This window comes from Lagopus muta, chromosome 4 (genome assembly GCF_023343835.1).
Source record: "Lagopus muta isolate bLagMut1 chromosome 4, bLagMut1 primary, whole genome shotgun sequence".
Lineage (NCBI taxonomy): Eukaryota > Metazoa > Chordata > Aves > Galliformes > Phasianidae > Lagopus > Lagopus muta.
The window spans coordinates 69,945,774-69,965,849 of NC_064436.1; the positions used below are offsets into that span (position 1 = coordinate 69,945,774).

General features: G+C 48.0%; 1 protein-coding gene across 3 annotated transcripts in view; it reads left to right on the forward strand.

The window, feature by feature from the left end:
• The window catches only part of EXOC6B (exocyst complex component 6B), a 246,665-nt gene that overhangs the window by 109,254 nt on the left and 117,335 nt on the right, over positions 1-20,076 (forward strand). For all 3 annotated transcript variants that reach the window (XM_048943630.1, XM_048943631.1, XM_048943632.1), the window contains exon 8: positions 2,498-2,566. In XM_048943630.1, coding sequence (XP_048799587.1) covers positions 2,498-2,566 — 69 coding nt within the window. The remainder of the gene's footprint in view (positions 1-2,497; positions 2,567-20,076) is intronic.

Genomic DNA, 20,076 nt, shown 5'->3' on the forward strand with positions numbered 1-20,076 from the left:
CACCTCCCTGGGCATCCATTCCAGTGCCTGACCACCCTTTCTGAAAAGTAATACTTCCTAGATTAAAGCCATTGTATAGCAAATTTGTATAGAACCAGAACGGAGCATCTCTCATCAGAGACATCATAGAATCATCATAGAATCAATTGGTGTTGAAAAGGACCCTTAGAGGCCATCTGGTCCAGCTCCCCTGCAGTGAACAGGAACAGCTACAACTCTATCAGTTGGTCAGAGCTGTTTCCAGCTGTATTTCTAGGGATGGGGCATCCACCGAGCCATCTCTGGCACATGGTTGTGACCGTGTCAGCTGCAGATGAACATTTACACTGAAAACATGGCTCTAATGGGTTAAATTTGCTACAGTCAGCATTGAACCCAACTGAAAGTGCTCCTGCAGAAGGCAGGGGTTGGGCTGTTTGCAGAGGCTGACAGGTCTGTACTGTGAACGTGCCGAATGCGGGGTTTGGGAACGAGGTCTGCGGAACAGGAGAACCCTGGACAAAATGAATCAACTCCTTGTTCTACAAACTAAAAGGGGGGGGGGGGGGAAAGATTAGGGAGAAGTGGAGATGTTGGAGGAGTAATTGGTTCTGTTGAGGTTTATTTCTGTTTCTGAATGCTGGGGAAGAAACTCAAATAGGTGCTTAAGGGGAAGTGCTCAACCTGAAGGATGCCCATGTTTCCTTTGTGTTGGGGTATGGGGAGAGTTGCATGAGATTCCATTGGGGAAAGTGGATTCCTGTTTGGAAAACCATGAATGTGCCTTCTCTTTGCCTTAGAAAGCAGCTCTTACTGCCCAATGTGCTGAAACTGCAATAGATCTGCACTGATCATGGATTCATAGAATGGTTTGAGTTGGGAGGGACCTTAAAGGCCATCTGGTCTCACTGCCTGCAATGAATGGGGATGCTTGCAGAGGCTGAAATGGGTTCCAGTGGCACAGTGCTGCTGTGGGGCTGGATGTGGACAAGGTGCTCCTTCAAACTTCATAGGTAGGATCTCAGCACAAGGTTTGGGTGCTCGTTTTCTCACGATTGCATTCCAGGTTTTGCACGCAGCCATGTCTGGGAGCCTTCTAAGTGGATTAGCAATATTAAAATTATTGATGTCTCAGATATTAAGTCTGCAGGAACGTCCAGCGTATTCTTGGTGAGCATGTGTGTGGGCTTAAAAGCTTTTACAGAAGATCAGAGGCTGTGAAAATGCTGCAGTCTGGTTTGAAAGAATTTCTCTGGAGGAGTGAGCTCCATTTTTGGCAATAACCCGATTTCATGAATCTTTATCAGAAATATTCCCCTGCGGGCCGCGTTCAGCTAATGCCCCAAATCCGAGAGGAGCAAAACCTTCTGATCCTGAATTCAACTTGATAGGAAAACATAAATCTCCTGCTGTGATGGTGGTGGGAGGGGATGACAGATCTCCCCTCGCTTAGGAGAGCACAGGGAGCTCTCACATCCATCCCATGCAGCTCCCAATGCTGGTGGTGGTCACTGGGGATGATTGGGCCTGGCGTGTCCTGGCATTCCTCTGCCTTCTTGTCGCCATCTCTGGAGGTTTTGCACTCTAGGATTCCTCAGCCTGAAGTGCTCTAAAGAAATCCCCACGTTTCCCTTTCCAAGCCTGTTCTGCACTCCCCTTCCCAAAGCCTTTGCTGCTCACCCCAGGTGCTTTGGGCAGCGCTGGTGGAGATTGGCATGCCCTCATCCAGCCACAGCTTTCTCCCTGCTCCGTCCTACCTCCTTTTTAGCAAAATGCCTCTTAAGCATAATTAAAAATAAACATGTTTCCCAGGCCTGTCCATTGGGCCCTTTCATCTTTCCCCTTTTTTTTTTCCACCGCATGTCAACAGAACACTCCCTTCCTCTCTGGATTTTGGGGGAGAAGGAGGGTTGCTTTAGCTTTATGCCTTGGCCAAAAAGCTTAATGCTGTGTTGGCTTCAACATATCCAAAGGACAGAAGCTTCTTGTATGCAAATTTCCTCTCTGATCTTCCTCTTACCCTCTCTCCTTCTGTCCCACCCTTCCAAACTGTGCTTCCTTGTCCCTACCAGAGGCTCACTACTGCTGTTGAAAGGTGCTGGAGTCTGTGTGTCTTATTATCTCAAAAAGCAAAAGAAGAATTCATGTTTTTAAAGAAATCAAACTAAAAATACAGAGAAAGGCTGTTGTTGTTATGTTGCATGGGTGCCAAGGGTGCCTAAACTTATACGATCAAAATTAAATCTCTGCTGAGCGGGTTAACAAAAGGATGCAAAATGAATGTGATTTCAGAGGGAAGCTCAAATGGAACAAAAATGATATTCAGTGATGGTTTTCTGCTCTGAGAAACTTGTAGGATTGTATGTGCACATATGTAGACAGGTGTCAAGAATCGCTGCGATTGCTGCAGCCCTGAAATCTCAGTGCATCTCTCAGTCTTGCAGACCTTTGAGCTGCAACTGATTCTCATTGGGGTGGGTGGACCTGCACCTCATATTGACCTCCTGCTCTCTTCCAGGTGCCTGGGGCCCAGGAGCTGGTGGACTTCTCACCCGTGTACCGCTGCCTGCACATCTACACCGTGCTGGTGAGTGAGCCCTGCTGCTGGCAGCCTGCTGAGACATAAGGGGGTATTTTCTCCCACTGCTGCAGTCCTTGGGTTTGCAGGCCCAGTGCTTATACCTTTGGCACAGATTCATCCTGAAAGAACCCTCCTCTGACCTCAGTAACTTCATTATTCAGTGCAAACTGAGAGGTTGAGGGGAGAAATGGTTTTAGAGATCTTATTTGTAGCGCTTTGGAGAAGTTTTGCTAGAGTTATGCTTGCTGCTGTCCAACCAAACCCCAAGTGTCACTGTGCCACGTCCAGTTCCCCAACAGTTGGGCTTTTTCTCCTTTACAAGCACTGGAAAATGTGTCTGGACTGGAGGTGCTCTGTGCTTGCATTTGCTTGCTGGCCAAGCCGTTCTGTGATAAGGTGACCTTTGTAGCTTGCACCTTGACTTTTAATTTTCAGCACACCTTTGGCAATGTATGAGCCATGCAGCATACAAATCTCCCGACCCCCAAACCTGTGTTCCTTAATGCATCTGTTCCTTAATGCTGGTAATGTCTTCTGCTGAGCTCTCCAAGGCTCTCTCCTGCAGCTGGGCAACGGGAAGCCAGGCAGCACATGAAAGCACAGCTCTGTTAGCAGCTTTCCTCCCCTTCCTCTGCGGAGCCAGGCTTGAGAGAGCATTGTTTTTAGAGGCACTTCTGAAAGACAGGCTCTCCAGCAAGGCATACAAACGAATTTGCAAAAGGAAAAGAATTGTCATAAAAAACATTTATGTAAAATCTTTTTTTTTTGTGCCTTCATCTGTTAATAATTATGTAATTTGGCTCCATGGCCATGATTCTGTAGCGGAATGAATAAGTTAACCTACCCAAAATGTGTTACTCTGTTTATCTTGGACAAAGGCTCCCACTCAGAGCCGGCACTGGAAGCCCGGTGCAGGGAGTGTGCTAATTGAAGATTACAACTGGGTTGAAATGCTTTGTGCCTTTCAAAGTGTCACTTTATTTGGAGAAACTTCAGTGAAGTCTATGTATAATGAAAACAGCCTTAGGAATCCCATTTGTGTAGCTTACAGGTTGGGTTTTTTTGTTGTTGTTAATGCAGGGGTATATGCCTGCGTAATTATGCATAGTGCTCTTATGGGAAGGGTGAGGAACTCTCATGGTTGGACGTAGCAGTTTTGTGCATTGGAAAGGTTCACGTTTATGCAATGTTGCAGGCTTGGGGCTCAGGGTGCAACTGAAATTTTGTTGTTTCTCCATCTTGTTCCTTTGCTTATTGCCTTGGAAGGTGATTGGTTGTGCAGCTCTCCAAAGCGTATGAAGGAAAGCCAGGCATTGTGGCCAATGCTCTGCAGCAGATCATAGAATCATAGAATGGCCTGGGTTGAAAATGATCACAATAACCATCCAGTTTCAACCCGCTGCTACATGCAGGGTTCACCAACCAGCAGCCCAGGCTGCCCAGAGCCACATCCAGCCTAACCTTGAATGCCTGCAGGGATGGGGCATCCACAGCCTCCTTGGGCAACCTGTTCCAGTGCCTCACCACCCTCTGGGTTGGGTCCTGTCCTCCTGCACTGAGATCCTTCGGTCCTTCTCCTCCTCCCTCTCCTATTTCAGCCAAAAGCCATGGTAATGAGCAGAGAGAAAAGGTGTGCTGGTGAGATAGGAGTAGAACGAGGTGAGCCCCCCTAGAAAAGCCTCCTGAAAAGAAAATTGCCCTTTTTCTGACCTGTGCTCAAAGCCTGAGCTGGCTTTCTAGGCCCAACTTGAGCTGAACAATGCCAAAGATCCAGCGCGCGTCGAGGGAAACGACCACATCAGTGTCAGACGGAAGGATCATAATGTAATAGTTACCAAAAAATCCTAATATTTGTCATTTACAATAGCGTTATCTAAATGCTTGGCCTGCAGTTAAAAAGGCCCACGTTGAATAAACATTGAGATATTTATTATTTTTAGTGAAATCGACCTTCCAGTCACCTCGGTTTTATGGCTGTGCTGCTTATAAATTCCCAAAGGATTATTTGAAAAATCCTACTCATATCTGCCAGCCTTATCAGCAGGGCAGAAGTTCACATATTGTAAGGCGAGGTCAGCCTTCGGTCATGGTCTTACAGACGGGGCCAGGCACCTGTAAATCCTTCCTTCAGCAACCAAGGCGAAGTACAATATCAAACGGCAGCGAGACTTTTCCAGGAAGCGCTGAACTTTCTCAGGAAGGGCAGAGGAGGGGGAAAGAAAGTGAACAAGGGTCAGGCTGTGGTTAATGGAGAGCTGGGCCTTGGTGCGGCAGGACGGGCTCCGGTGGGATGCTTTATGGGGCCATTCATCGGCGATCCCGTGTCGTGTGGGAAATGGCCCTGGAGACGTTGTCCCGAGGAACACATGGGCGTAGGGGAGGCTTTGAATCCTTGGAGTGATGGAACAAAACATTGCAGGAGCGCGTTGTGTCCTTTGTGTTTGCTGGATAAGCTTTTGTTGCTTCATTCAGCTGTGTGCAGTGATTGCTGTTAGCCCTTAGGTTTCTTGACTATCGTGTAAGACTTCGGAGTTTTGTCCCTAAAAGACAGGTTCTTACCCAGACTGTGATTTCCTTATGTGACAAATGTGCATTGAGTTGCTTTGTATAAGGCTTTACAGCTGAAGTTTCGCGTTGGTCTGAGTCACTGGCCATTCAGCAACTTTGTATTTTGATGGGCATCCTGGTAGCATTGAGAAATGTACAATATCCTTTTATTAGGAAGAGAAAAAGAAACAAGCAAAAGCACCTGGAGAAGGCTGGGACTGTTAGAATCATTGAGTATTCTGAGTTAGAAGAGACCCACAAGGGTTATGGAATCATAGAATGTCCCAAATTGAAAGAAACCCATAAGGATCATGGGATCATAGAATGTGAAAGAGACCCACAGGGGGCATGGAATCATAGAATGTCCTAAGTTGAAAGAGACCCATAGAGGTCATGGGACCTTAGAATGTCCTAAGTTCTTTACAGGGAGAGTGGTGAGGTGCTGGAACAGCTGCCCAGAGAGGCTGTGGATGCCTCGTTCATCCCTGGAGGTGTTGAAGGCCAGGTTGGATGGGGCCCTGGGCAGCCTGGGCTGGTATGAAATGTGGAGGTTGGTGGCCCTGCGTGTGGTGGGAGGTTGGAGCTTGTATGATCCTCAAGGTCCCTTCCAACCTGAGCCATTCTAAGATTCTATGAATGTCCCACATTGGAAGAGACCCATAAGGATCATAGAATCCTAGAATGTCCCAAGTTGGAAGAGACCTATAAGAATCATTGAGCCAAACTCCTGGTTCCACATAGGACCGCCCAAAAATCAGACCGTGGGTATGGTGGTCCTTCAGAAGCCAGGAACACCGTATGAAGAAGTAACAGAGAGAGGCAGCAAGGTCAGGGTGCACACTGTGGGCTCTGTGGACAAAGTTGGCTCTGCTTTTGGCAGGGGTTGAGTGTCAAAAACCCCTTTGGTTTGGGTAGAGCAGCGATGAGCTATTTGAGGACATTCCTCTGAAGAGGCTGCTGGGCTGTTTTGTATCAGGTACATCTTCTCTTTGAGTTAATAGAGAAGTTTGTTGAAAAATGGTGATGTTATTATATAAAGAAGAAACAAGGAGATTTCAGTGCAGCGATTTTGCCATTGACGTTTTTATCTTTTATGTTGTCTTTGACGAAAGTCTATGTAATGCTCAGGTTGCTTTGATCGATATCCAAAATAAATTAGGAAAGGTGAGGTTTGGGCCAGATGGTTTATCTGCTGGAGCATCTGAACAGCTGTTGGGAGCCTTGTATTTCAAGGCCAAGACATGGAATTGCTTTGCTTTACATAACATGAAATGAAAAGCAGTTTTTGTTTCATGTTTCCCATAAGCTGTAGCGAGTCAGAAAGCAAAGAGCGAACGGAGAGCAGAAAGGAATTAAAGCAGAAAGAAAGAAAGGTGAGAAAGGGAGGATAATTTGCAGGCAGGGCGCTCCCAAGCCGTTGTCTGTGGGGCAGATGAAAGTGATTCAGGTCCCTGGAGCTCCTGCTTCAGCCCCTGCTGCTGCCTGGTAGCTCTTAGGGTTCGTCTCAGCGAGGTGTTTTTCTCTTGTAAAGGTTTATGCTAATTGGTAACCAATTACTTTGAGGTTCTTCACATGTTGGTGAAGACACTGGTATTGACGCTCCCAGCTCTTTGATCCGAGCTACAAAGGGGTCATTTTAGGGTAAAGAACAAGTGTCCAAAAAAAACCCCCACCGACAACAAGAAAAAAAAATAAAGGAGCAGATTCTGATGTAAATACGGGTGTAAAAGTGGAGCTGCCTCGCAGCTGATGGAGGATTTGTGGAGAATCCCAGAGCTGGATAATTGAGATAAATAGCAGCTGACAGGTATTTACTATAAATTTGTCATATCTCACCACTGACGTTTTTATCAGCTATATTGCTTCTACCCAGAGCCCCTCTGACCCTAAGCTGCTTTGATGCACGAAATGCATTAGGAGAGGTAAGAAAAGGTAAAGCAAATTGAAAAAAAAAACCAAAATAAGCCTATTTAAAATACTCAGTATGAAAGGTCTGTGGGGTTCCTGTAGTAAAATACACGCAGCGTGCTTTGGCTGCGCTCTCTTGGTAAGTTCTGGCTTGCCTGTTTTAGGGATGGGGATGATGTTCTGTCTTCTCTTCACCACGCAGAGCATTGGGAGGAGAGGCCAGGGCTCGTGTTTGCTTCTGGCTGCGGTGGGTTGCTGTGTTCTGACCCCAGAACCTTCCCATACCTCTGCCCCATTGCAGCCTCTCTCGGGCACCGAAACGTTTGTCCTTTAGCTAAGGGTGCAAAACAGCTCTTCTTTAAGGGGTGAGAAAGTCCCTTATAGGAACCACGACTCAAATAATAAGCACTCCCCAACCCTCTCTCTTTTTTTTTCTTCCCTCTCTGTAACTCTAGAGTTGTTTCTTTTATTTGATACTGAAATACGAACCGTACCACGGAAAGTCTGTGGCTTTACTTCTATTTTGGAGATCAGGGTTGTAAAGTTTTTCCCTCTGTGTCCTTGGGAACTTAAACAGTTTAAACTCCTTTATTTTCTGGGGTGGGGGGGGGGGAGGGAATGGAAAAAATTTCCTTCTTGAAGTCTCTGGTAACTCCTTGTTCATCTCAGACACTTTGCAGATTGTCCCATCGCTCTGTCCTGGCGTATCTCACTGTCTGCTGACTTGGCTGACCCACTGGTGCCTGGTGGAGTTAGATAGCTATAAACACAGCACTGAGATCATAGGGAAAGGCTGAGGGTGAGACACTTTGTGCACCGCATTGATAAGGACACAGGAAAAGCCATTAGAGTGAACTGGTGTCAGTGACCTGTGATAACCATTCTGTACTACGTGCTAATGGACCCTGGGTAGTGTGTCTGTCTGTAGTGGCAATAGATTTAACTTTTGTAATTGTCATATTGCTCTTTTAACCCTGTGACCTTATTACCCATGAGAAAACCACTTGGCTTCGATCAAAGAAGCAGCAAAGAAATCAGTGTTCATTCTAAGCCGGCTAGATATGATCACAGGCAGCCTTGATTCTTAAAATATTCAGCTTGGAAAACAGACATGTTAGAAGGAGGGGAAAAAAAACCCCATACGTTTACTACAATAGCCCGGATGCAGACTGCTTGTCACCTGAGGTTACAGCAGCCCTGCTTTCCCAAGGCTTTGCAGAGCTCTGCCTTCGTTTGCTGAAAATGTACTGATAGTTTACACTGAGCACTGAGTTCATTTTCAATCCCTTTGCAGTTATAGTGGCTAAAGGAAGAAAGAAGCTGTTTGTCCCAGCTGTGGGAAGTGCATTGCATCTGCTCAGCATTTTGTGGGGTCGTGGAGGATGGATTCCTATATAGGAATATAGGGGGCAATCAGGAGGACCCGTCCACCCTCTGCTCACAGTGAGGTTGGAGCAGGTTGCTCAGCTCCACCTGCCAACTCTTGGTGCTCATCCTCAGAGCTGCTCCCCAGCCACACTGGTGCCTGGTGAGGGCTTCTTCCTCCCAGGCGTGGACCTTGGCATTTATCAGGCTCCCATCTCACATTGAGACCCCTTCTGATTGCAGTCCCACTCCTCACTGTGTTGACTGGTGCTCCTCAATTTGGTGTCGATTGCAGAGTGGCTGGGAATGTTCTCTGTTGCCTCCTCTGAGTCACTGATGGAGAAGCTAAGCAACTTAGAGTTTAGAACCAGGTGATCGAATCCAACCCATTCTACACTCCTGAGGCAGGACGGACCCTGCTGGGGTTTTCCACTTGTTACCAGCTCCCATTTGGGGTACAAACTCCAAGCCATGGCCCTCAGATCCTGACCACCAACCCAGTAGCCCATCCAGCTTATTGCTCACCACATTGGGCCATCCCAACTGAGATGCAAGAATAACATGGAAGAGCACGTCAAAAGCCTTGCTGCAGTCAAATCAAAGGGCATCTGTTTGGATTGTGCAAGCATAGGAAGGCTTTTGCTGAAGGTTTCCTCCATTTCCTGGTGTTGGGGCTCAGAAGGGACCCAGGAGTGTTGGGAACACGCCTCAGCTACCCTGTGGTGGTGATGTCCAGAAGTGGTGGTATCTCAAAAATAACAAGTGATAGTGATGGAAGTGCACTAATTTGCCAAGAATGTCCCTGGAGAGTGCTGAGTTTTCTAAGGTAAAGCTCAATGTAACAGAATGGGAAGGCATTTCTGTTCAAATTCTTCTCATCCTCCAGTCTCATAATAGACTCATAGTAATTAAGACTGTAGGAGACTCCTGTCTTGAGGTCACATCAAGGATCTCCAAGCTGCGTGCTGTTGAGTTTTGAGGATCTCCAGAGTTGGAGGCTTCCTGACCTCTCTGGGTCCCAGTTATGGTGTTTAACCACCTTTGTATCTTTTCCCCACTGTTACTAATTTGAATTGCCCTCTTTGTATTTTGTCTGTCCATTTCCAAGAGGAGTCTGGCTGCATCTATGCTATCGTCCTGCAGTAGATGCTTCCTCGCCTTCTTTCCAAATGGAACCAACCCAGTTTGCTCCACCTTTCCTCTTAGGCCTTGTTATTGCTCCTGAAGAAAAGGAAGCAAAACCAAACCAACAGTATTTTGTGTCCTAATGCCAAAAAGTGGAGGAGGAGCTGAGTCCCAGCTATGAGTCCTGCTCATGGGCTGCCCTTGTTGGCATTGCCAGTATACTCCGTGTGTGCAGATCACTGGAAAGCAAAAGAGACAAGGTGTGCATGGAAGCAACACTGGGAGAATATACTGTCCCCCTTCTTACCTTGTGCTGCAGAGCATATTAGAAAAATATGATAGAATATTACAGAAAAAGAGGCATGGGGAAAGGTTTTCCCATTGAGGATTGTTGAGCTGTTGGTGTTAGCGGAGCTGTATGTTTTGTACATAAATGAACCCCAGGGAATTATCATGTGCTGACCAGAAACTTCATGTCGTATTATTTCTTTTTTTTCCTAAGAAGGGAGTGCTTGTGGGGGTGGAGGCTGTAAAATAATAAGCCCCCATGCTTTATGCATCTCGCTCGGTGCACAGCTGCGGGTTGCTGTTTTCCTGCTATGTACGTTGTTTCTCATCTTAAAGGCCTGTATGCAGCGTATCTGGGAAATGATTGCCATCCTGTTTTCAATAAAACCCCTTTTTTATGAAGGGTCTTGAGTTGGCTGGACATTAATTCTCAATCTGTTTACAAATATTTGTGCAGGAAAGGGTGAGCAATGTTCAGGACAGGCTTGTGACGCATATACCCACTATTTCAGTCCTTTGTTCAGGAAAATGTGGAAACAAGGCAGAGCCCTCACAATGAACAAATGCTGCCTTCACATTCCAAGAGTACGGTGGCTTTGTCTGGGAGGGGGGAAGAAGAGAAGCATGCAGAACCCAAAAGTTGCTTCAGCTCCTTCCAGTACCTAAAGGGAGCCCATAAACAGGAGGGGAGCCAAGTCTTTGAAAGGGCAGATAATAGCAGGACAAGGGGAAATGGTTGGAAGTTGAAGGAGGGAAGATTGAGGTTGGATGTGAGGGGGAAGTTCTTGACAGGGAGAGTGGTGAGGTGCTGGAACAGCTGCCCAGAGAGGCTGTGGATGCCCCGTCCATCCCTGGAGGTGTTCAAGGCCAGGTTGTTTGGGGCCCTGGGCAGCCTGGGCTGCTATGAAATGTTGGTGGCCCTGCATGCAGCAGGGGGATTGGAACTCAATGATCCTTGAGGTCCCTTCCAACCCAAGCCATTCTATGACGATACACTGGAAACCAGAAAGCAGGTTTCATAGAGTCTTGGAATGGTTTGAGTTGGAAGGAACCTTCACAAGTCATCTAATCCTACTCCTTTGCAATGAACAGAGACACCTACAGCTAGAGGGACTTCATTTAGTGAGGTTCTGGCACAGGTTGCTCAGAGAGGCAGTGGATGCTCCATTAGACACCCAAGGTCAAGCAGGATGGGGTGCTGAGCAGCTGACAGAGCTGTGGGGGTCCCTGTTCATTGCAGGGAGTGGGACAAGATGGCCTTTAAAGGTTCCTTCCAACTCAAACAATTCTATGATTCCCTAAGTCTGCTGCTCACTGACACTGAGCAACTCACCAGAGCTGTTATGAGAGCAGGGATTTGTCTGTTGCCTTTAAATCTTGTTTTCTGCCTTACTCCCTCCAGCTTCTCTAAAGCCTCTTGTCTCAGCAATGGCTATGGGGTGGTGTTGAAACGCTTTGGAATCCTTCAGGATGAAAACTATTAGGAACAATGCAGTCTGAAAAGTTGGGCTTGTGCCTTTTAATAATTTATTTCTAATGTTAACCAAAGAATATGCAGAGAACTAAATACCAGACTTTTTATTGCTGTAATAACTTAGGTATGCCACAGAGCATGTTTCCTACAGCTGCTGCTGGGCAGGGAGCTTCCTACCATTTCAGTGTGTAGAGCTTACAGCTGAATGTGTGCACGCTGACTTGTACAGGTTGTTGCCCTGTAGGATGATCACTGTTGTGTTCCTTTCACAGCATCATAGGATGAGATTGGAGGGGGCCTCTGGAGATCACCTTGTCCAGCTGCGTTGTGGTTGCTCAGGGCTGTGTCTGGTTGAGCTTCAAATATACCCAAGGATGGAGATCCAGAGCCTCTCTGGGCAACTTGTTTGGTCGCTTTAGAGAGGTTGTGGAGTCTATTTCAGAGCCCACCTGGACGTGATGCTGGCCAGCTCACTCTAGGTAACCCTGCTGGAGGCAGAGGGTTGGTCTAGATGATCCCAAGCAGTTCCTTGTAACCTCAACTATTCTGTGATTCAGTGTAATAATGGTACTTTTGCTAAGTTGATTGGAAATTCCTGCTTTTCAGTTTGTGCCCATTACCTCTTGTCCTGTTCAGCTTGGTCATTCCCTACTTTCCCTTGGGTATCTGTGCATGTATGTCAGGTCCATCTGAGCCTCCTCACCTGCAGGCTGAGCAGTGCCAGCTCTTTCACTGTTTGTCAGGTTCCCACATCCCTCAGTGTCTCAGTGGCCCTTTGCTGGGCTCCCTCCATCAGCTGCACACCTCATGTCCTGTGGAGCCCAGGCCTGGATCCGGCACTCCAGATACATCAAAGCAAGGGAGCTTCCTACCTGGACCTGCTGGCAGCACTTTGCCTATCTCAGGAGGCAGCTGGCATCCTTTGCACAAGGTCATCTTGCACAAGGTTACTCAACAGGTCTGGTTGGTGCTGAAGAGGAGGAAGGAGAACAGCTGTTCTGCTCTAGTGGGCCAAATGCTGGTGTTTGCATGTCAGGCTGTATTAGTGTAACACAGCAATGTAATTGCCTGTCATGTTGGCTCCTTGATTGAACCATTTTCTTCAAACCTGTGATTATTGCACATGTGTTGGTCGAGATGGACAGAGCTGAGATCTGCTCAGAGCAGTGGTCATGATGGATTCCTGCAGGTTGGAGTGGCCCATACAGCATCCCATGTGCCCGTTTGAATTGCTTAGTGCACATCATTGCCTTAAAACCGTGGGTCATTGGGATGGAAAACCTGCAAACAGGTGCTTGCACACAGCATCCTTCCCATCCTGGAGATGTATGGAATGCTGAATCTGCTCCCACAGTGGCACGTGGAACAGGAGGTCAATTTATTGGGCTTTCTCTTTTTTGTACTTCGGCCTTCCCTGACCATTCCCCAGAGTTCTGAGCTGAAAGAACAAAAAACAAAGGCACAGGTTTAATTTTCCAACCCAAACATGTTGTGGAACAGCCTTAGGAACGAGCAGCATTCTTTCCCTTGAGGACAGCATGCAGAACGGGGGCTTTTCTGCTCTTCTGAGTACATGCTTGAGTTCAGGGAGAGCAAAACCCAGGGAGCTTTGAGCTCAAATCATCCAGCAGCACAGCACCATCTCCTAATGGAAATGTCCACATTTAGGGACCTTTTTTTCCCCTGTGAGTCTCTGTAATCAGCACAGAATCCTGTCTGTCGGGTGATCAGCTCTCTGGTAGGAGGCACGGAGCTTAAAGCACCAGCTGGTGAAAAGGCAGTGAGAAACAGCTGAGGTTTGCAGATGACATTTTCCTCATTGCTTTTTGCCTCTTCTTCCTCCACCTTCCTCTTCTCTTGACTCCTTGCTGTCCCCCTGGATCTGCTTTCTTAAGGACTCATTCTGCACTGTTCTTCACACGAGTTTCTCTTGTTTTCTCTGTTTAATTGATGGGAGCACTTGACAAGAGCTGATTAGTTGTAAGGATGCATCCTTCCTTGCAAACCTTGTGACCCATTTCCTTCCTTCCTCGGGACCAGGGCGAGCTTTCTTCTGTGGGCAGACATTTGCCTCCCAAAGGCGTTGTGCTTGGTGGCCTTGCATGGAAGACTCCATGGGCATGTCCTGAATAGTTTTGTTTGTTTTCCTGACAGCTCATTCATTATAAAGTTTTAATGAATTTTAAATACATTCTGAAAGAAGAGCTTGTGGTTAGAAGTTCTCTATGCGCTGGAAGCGTAGGGCTGTGCTTTCCTTTGCAGGCAGGGCGAATGGAAAGCAAGCATATGGAGAAGGCACATCCCCCTGCATTAACCTTGCAGGTCACCTGGAACCAAGAGGGGAATCGCCAAAAATGCAACCTGAAAATATGAAGGCGCTGCCATTTATAATGAGGCAATATCTGCCTGCATCATTGCTTTGTAACTTTTGAAACTATGACTTAAAAAGGAGGGGGGGGGGAGAAAGGGAGCTGCGACGCAGAATGGAAAACACAGGCTACTTGTTCAGTCAATTCAGTTTAGGTCAAATGTAGTTATGAAAAACAGATGATTGCTGGTGATGGAGCTGCACTTTGACAAATATCCCATTGTTTGAGTGCGCAGTGGTTTCTTTCGAGCATTACCCGGCGTGGGGCTCAACCATTGCCTTCCCCTACCTCAGAGCTGTTGGTGCAGCAAGGCAGAGCTGTCTGTTGGCTTTTTGGGAGGAGGGATGGCATGAAAGAGACTCTGGGTGCAGAAAGGGGTGTAGTTCCCACCGTAGCTCACTTGGGATGCTCACCCAACGTGATTCTTTCCGTGTCCCCTTCGTGTCTTGTTCTGCAGAACTAAAGATTTATTCGATGGGTGGATGCTAATATTTGTCTGGGAGAAGCTCCTTTATGTTGTGTATCTTAGCTTTATGCAGCTTTATTGTGTATTCTTCTGTGGTGTTCCCTGCAGAATATTCAGCTTTTATTCAGGTTTCACAGGCAGGGCTAGTGGAATCACAGAACCATAGGATGCCTTGGGCCGGAAGGGACCCCAGAGATCCACATGGGTGGATAGCGACAGGACAAGGGAGAATGGTTTTAAACTGAGACAGGGGAGGTTTAGGTTGGATATGAGGAGGAAGTTTTTCACCCAGAGGGTGGTGAGGCACTGGAACAGGTTGCCCAAGGAGGCTGTGGATGCCCCATCCCTGCAGGCATTCAAGGCCAGGCTGGATGTGGCTCTGGGCAGCCTGGTCTGCTGGTTGGTGACCCTGCACACAGCAGGGGGTTGGAACTGGACGAGCACTGTGGTCCTTTTCAACCCAGGCTATCATCTAGTTCCAAACCCCAGGGGCAGGGCCCCCCACCAGCTGAGGCTGCCCAGAGCCCCATCCAAGCTGGTTCTTGGGATATGAGGCACTAATTCTGGATAACTAAGTTGGGCAACTCTTGGCAAGTTGCAGCATCTGAAGACATTGTCTTCCAAACAGATGGAAGCTCATCGGTGGCTTACGACCCAGTGTGGAGCAGTTGTGTCCATGGGGATGCTGGGCAGAGCAGGTGGGTCGGATGTACATGATGGGAGGTGCATGCAGATGACTGGAAAGTCTGAAAGCAGAAACGAAGCTGATAGAGAAAAAGCCATTTAGTGCTAAGAAAAGGTCTCTTTCTATCTGTCCTTGGAGCAGTTTCAGGAAATATTCCATTAGATGCTGGGAAGACCAAAGGGCTGTGTTTGTGTATGGCGCTGCCCGTCGGCGTAGCTCTCAGAAACGTACACTGTTAGGTGATGTATTTTGTCATCTGAAACCACAACCAAAGCTATTAGAAACAGAGAGAAATGGGGTTTGTTTGACTCATTATCACTGTCGCTGGTCTTCTGGGTCCGACCGTGCGTTGGATCTCCTGTTGTGCTGCTACCCCTTTCGGAGATAAACTTCTGCCTATTAATCTCAGCAGAAGATTACACTGCCCAACAAATCTCCATTTGTGCACGTTGCTTTGCGCTCCTCTGGAGCAGCATTAGCTGCAAGGAGCTGTGAAAGCTTGAGCTGTCATCTCAGAGAAGTTTAATGTCCTTCTCGCCTTTTACAGCTCAGCGTTGCTCCGCGCTTCACTTCATTTGTCAGGCACAGCAGCTCCAAATTTGGAGGCCTTCTTTTTGGTTTTTTTTTTTCCTTAGCTCTTAAAATGTGAAATTTTTAAGATCAGCAAAGGCCCTCGAGGGGGATATTTTAAAGCATTGGAGTCTTTCTGCACGTTCCTTCTGGATGAACGTATCTATTTTTAATATCAAGAATTGATTTGGTAAATACAGTTCCGAGAGCGTGGCCATGTGTTTGGTGTTTTATGCGTGTGGACCAGCTCTCTTTATGAGGATGATGTGATGTGAAATGTCGTGTTGGACTGGGGCAACATCTTCTGCTTGGTGTAGCTTAAGGGAGAGCTGTGGTGCTCAGTCCTGGCTCAGCAGGGTAGCAAAACAAATGCTACGTGTGCAGCACAAACGGAGAGCCTCGCATTGCCAAGCTCTTGTTAAATGAACCCGGCAGCTCCAAACCGATGACTGAGCAGTTGCAAATAAACTTTATTTTTCTACCGTTATTAAATGGAAAAGAAAACACATTTCTGGTTGACATTTCAGCCTATTAAAATGGGATAGAAGTGGAATTTTGCATCTTGGAATACTTGGAAGATTGACCGGGTTTGCTCGTCTGTCACATGAGGAGTGTGCATACACATGCAGGATGCCTTCTCTCCTGGAAGGTCATCCTTTGCTCTGCAGAGGTTAAATTCCTCAGGGAGGAACAAACTTCTAAGGGGATGCTGTCCCTTCTCCCCTTGCAGAGTTACCTGAAACTCAGGATGCGGTGGGAGATGCGATGTGAGCTCTCAACACGAGGCCAGGCCTGTTCCTTGTGATTCTGCTGTAAGAATCATCTGAATGGCAGCAACTATTTGTTAGGGGTGTAGGGATTCATGTGCTCTCTTTCTTCAGTGTACTGTAGAGTCTGAGCACGTGGCCTCAGTCCTGCATCCCATCCTTCCTCCTGGATTTTGGGTTTTGGTGGTGGTTGGACCTGGGCTGGCATTTGGGAAGGGATGAGGTTTTTGCACTCTGTAGACCAGCAGAGCAAATGCTGTGTTAGCTGTAGGAATGGGCTCTGCTGGTGGGAAAGAAAGATCCACCAAGCTCTGGATGTGCTGGTGGGAATTGTGGAACCAATAAGATTGGAAAAACCTCTAAGATCCCTAAGCCCAACCCGTCTCACCATGCCTATAACCACATCCCTCAGTGCCACATCTCCATGGTTCTGGAGCATCTCCATGGATGGTGACCCCACCACTCACTGGGCAGCTGCGCCAATGCCTGGCCACTCTATTGAGGAAGAAAATTCTCCTAATATCCAAGGAATGGCTTCCACTTCGGGGTGTGAGCAGCTCCTGGGCACTGCTTTGGAACTGCATGGAAGAGCTCAGAGCTCCAGTGGTGCAAAAGGTTTCGGTGACGTTAAGATTTCGGAGTGTTTGTTTTACATTTGGAGGAGGTGAAAATACTTTGAGCTGCTGCACAGAACTGAGGCTTCTGCTCTTTCAAACTTGGTTTCTTTCCTGGTTATACAAGTGTGTGAAAAATATGAATGAAGTGAAAGAAAAGGAAATTCTTTCCTGGATTTGAGCAATTGAAGTGCGCTTTATCCTCATTTTCTTGCCTTCTTTTTCTGCAGTTAGAAGGATTAGCCAGGCCTATTTAGTTATTTTTGATGAAAGCTTAGATAGCTTACAGGCTGCCCAAAAAGGCTGTGGATGCTCCCATCCCTGGAGGTGTTCAAGACCAGGTTGGATGGGGCTGCAGGCAACCTGGGCTAGTGCTGGACCTGGAGGTTGGTGGCTCTGCCTGTGACAGGGGGTTGGAACCTGAGGATCCTTGGGGTCCCTTCCAACCCAAGCCATTCTGTGATAGCTGTGCTGTTCTCTCAGTTCCAACTTCTGAAGCTGGAGGCCAAATATTTGGGAAGGTTAGAATCCTGAGAGCTGAGTGAGCAGCAGGAGCAGCTGTGACTCTGGGGGAAGCAGAGATAGGAGCTACCTGCCCCTTTGCACCATGCTGGAGGTGCAGCTGTGTGCTGGCAGCTTTAGTCTCCCCATGTATTCATGTTGTTTTCTGTTCAGATTTCAAAGCAAGTCTTTAATTCTCTGATTTTTCATGTTGTCAGCAGCAAGTTTTCTGCAGCTACAATGATGGATATTAGGAAAAAGTTATTCTTTGAAAGAATGGTTGGGCACTGGCACAGCTGCCCGGGGAGTGGTGGGGTCACCGTCCCTAGAGATGCTCCAGAGCTGTGGGGATTGGCACTGAGGGACGTGGTTGTGGGCATGGTGGGGTGGGTTGGGGTTGGATTTCGGGATCTCAGAGTTCTTCTCCAGTCTTCATGGTTCTGTGATGGTTTCCCATGCCAACAAAATGGGAATCCCATTCTGTGTGGTTCCGTGGCACTCTGGATTTCTGCCTCTTGCCCTCCCTGCTTCCTGGTTTTGCTGCTTTTGTGTTGGAGCAGGGTGCCAAGTCTTGCTCCTTGGGATCATGGGATGGGAGGGAGGAAGGGGAGGAAACTGGCATCTGCTGCTCTTCCCCCTCTGTTTCTCAGTTCCATGATGTTTAACTGAGAAGACGGTGTTTTGCTCCACCCCAAATCACTCAAGCCATACGACCTCACGCTTCTCACCGCATCAAATTTTCCTCCTGTTAGGAAAAGGGAAGCAACTATGGGAGCTCAAATTGGCTCCAGGTACTGCGGGGAGCCAGGAAGAGCCCATCTGCAGGTCTCCCTTCCCTTGGGCTCATCCGTGCACGTTGCATCCCTAGCAAAACTCCCTGGGGCCAGGAGCTCCTCAGGGCTCACCTTTCAGCCAGCACAGCCGGCTGCCTGCGCTCCCAGGTCAGAGGTTGTGAAAAGCAGCAGTCAATTAAAGCTTTATGAGATGTAGCTAGCAACGCTCCGTAAGCAGCCCGCCAAGTGAAGGCCGCTAATAAAGGCCCTTTGTTAAGGTATTTAATAAATTAACACTGTGCTGCAGCAGGGAAGGGCGGGAGGTGATTACACAAGCCAGGCTCGTTAATCAAACTGTTTGCCCTCTGCAGATGCACGGGTTGGGTTCCCTAATCTTCAGGCAGCAGATTTTTTGGGAGCTGTGGCCGCTGTTGGCTCCAGGACAGGAAGTGCCTCACCGGGTCACGCCTGGGCCAGGCACAGAGTGGGGACACGCCAGGACAAATGGGCTTTTCTGGTGCAAGTAAACAAGTTCTGTGTTTCAAGAGTTGCTTAAACACTCCGCTAATGATAAAACAACTTCGAGAGTCATTGGGGATGGAGGAGACCTCTGGAGATCGCCCAGTCCAACTTCTGCCTAAAGCAGTTCCCCGCAGCAGGTTGCACAGAAAAGCATCCAGGTGGGTTTGAATATCTCCAGAGGAGACTCTCCCACCTTTCTGGGCAGCTGTGCCAGGGCTGTGTCAGTCTCCAAGTCAAGAAAACATTTCTTCCTCATGTTCAGATGAAACCCCATGGGCTCCAGTTGGTGCCCAGCGCCCCTTGTCCTGGCACTGGGCACCACCAAATGGAACCCAGCCCTGTCCTCCTGCCCCCTGCTCTTCAGACACTGATCAGCACTGCTCAGATCTTTCTCAGCGTTCTCTCCTCCATGTGCACCCCAGGGCTCTCAGCCTGTCCCCATCAGGAGGTGCTCCAGGCCCCCACCAGCTTTGCACCCTCCATGAGGCTCTCCCAGTAGTTTGCAGTCTGCCTGGAGCTGGGCAGCCCAGCACTGGGTGCAGTGCTCCAGATGTGCCCTTCTACAGAGCAGAGCAGAGGGGAGGAGCACCTGCCTTGCCTTGGTGGCCACACTCTGTGCCATACACCCTAGGGTTCCACAGGTCTTGGCCATCAGAACGCCCTGCTGGCTCATGGACAACCATTGGTCAACTGTTAGTCTACTGTTGGTCAACGAGCTTCTTCTGTGCAGAGCTCCTTCCCAGCAGGTCAGCACTCAGTCTGTGTTGGTGTGTGTAGTTATTCCTCCACAGGAATAGAATTCTAAGCTTTGAAGGGACAGCGTGGCCCTTTGCAGGCAGTAGGGACGCGTCCCCATCTTTGGTGGGCACAGGTTGGTGCTGAGTCAGTGCCATTTGCAGTGCCATCTGCACCTTGCCTTGTCCCTCCGCACTCATCTGTATGTGTTTTTATTCTTTTTAATTAATTCATTCATTTTTACAAAACCTCCTCCCCAGCCCTTCCAAACTTGAACATTAGAGGGCATCTCCTACTCACGCTTCATTGTTTCTTTATTATTATTATTTTCTTGTTTAGTCTTAATGCAGCTTAATCTATAGGGCTGTCTTTAAAAGGGGGGAAAAAAAAAGCAAATAGAGCATTGACCTGCTGTGCAAATTAGCCATATGGTGAAGTGTAATATCCCGCTGACCCTCATTATCGTGCTGTATGAAAAGCTCTCTCCTTTTCACATACAAGCATATTAAAGTGGCCTTTTCAGCATTTTTTTTTTCCATATAAAACTGTCTTCACTCCCCTGCCCAAGCAGTTAAAAGGGAACTCCAGCTGCAGCCAGGAGGGTGAAATTAAAGGCTTTACCCTCATCTAAATGGAAAATTGACATCGCTTCCTATAGGCAGGGCTGGGGAGCTGTGTCCCCCAATGGTGAGGTGATGGCCCGATTTTGGGGAGGAAGGAGTCTGCTCTCCTTCAAGGGAAGGGGAGATCCCACCTGGGTTCCTGCTGCCTGAATACCTGGTGCTGGGTTTCTGTGCTACCAGGAGC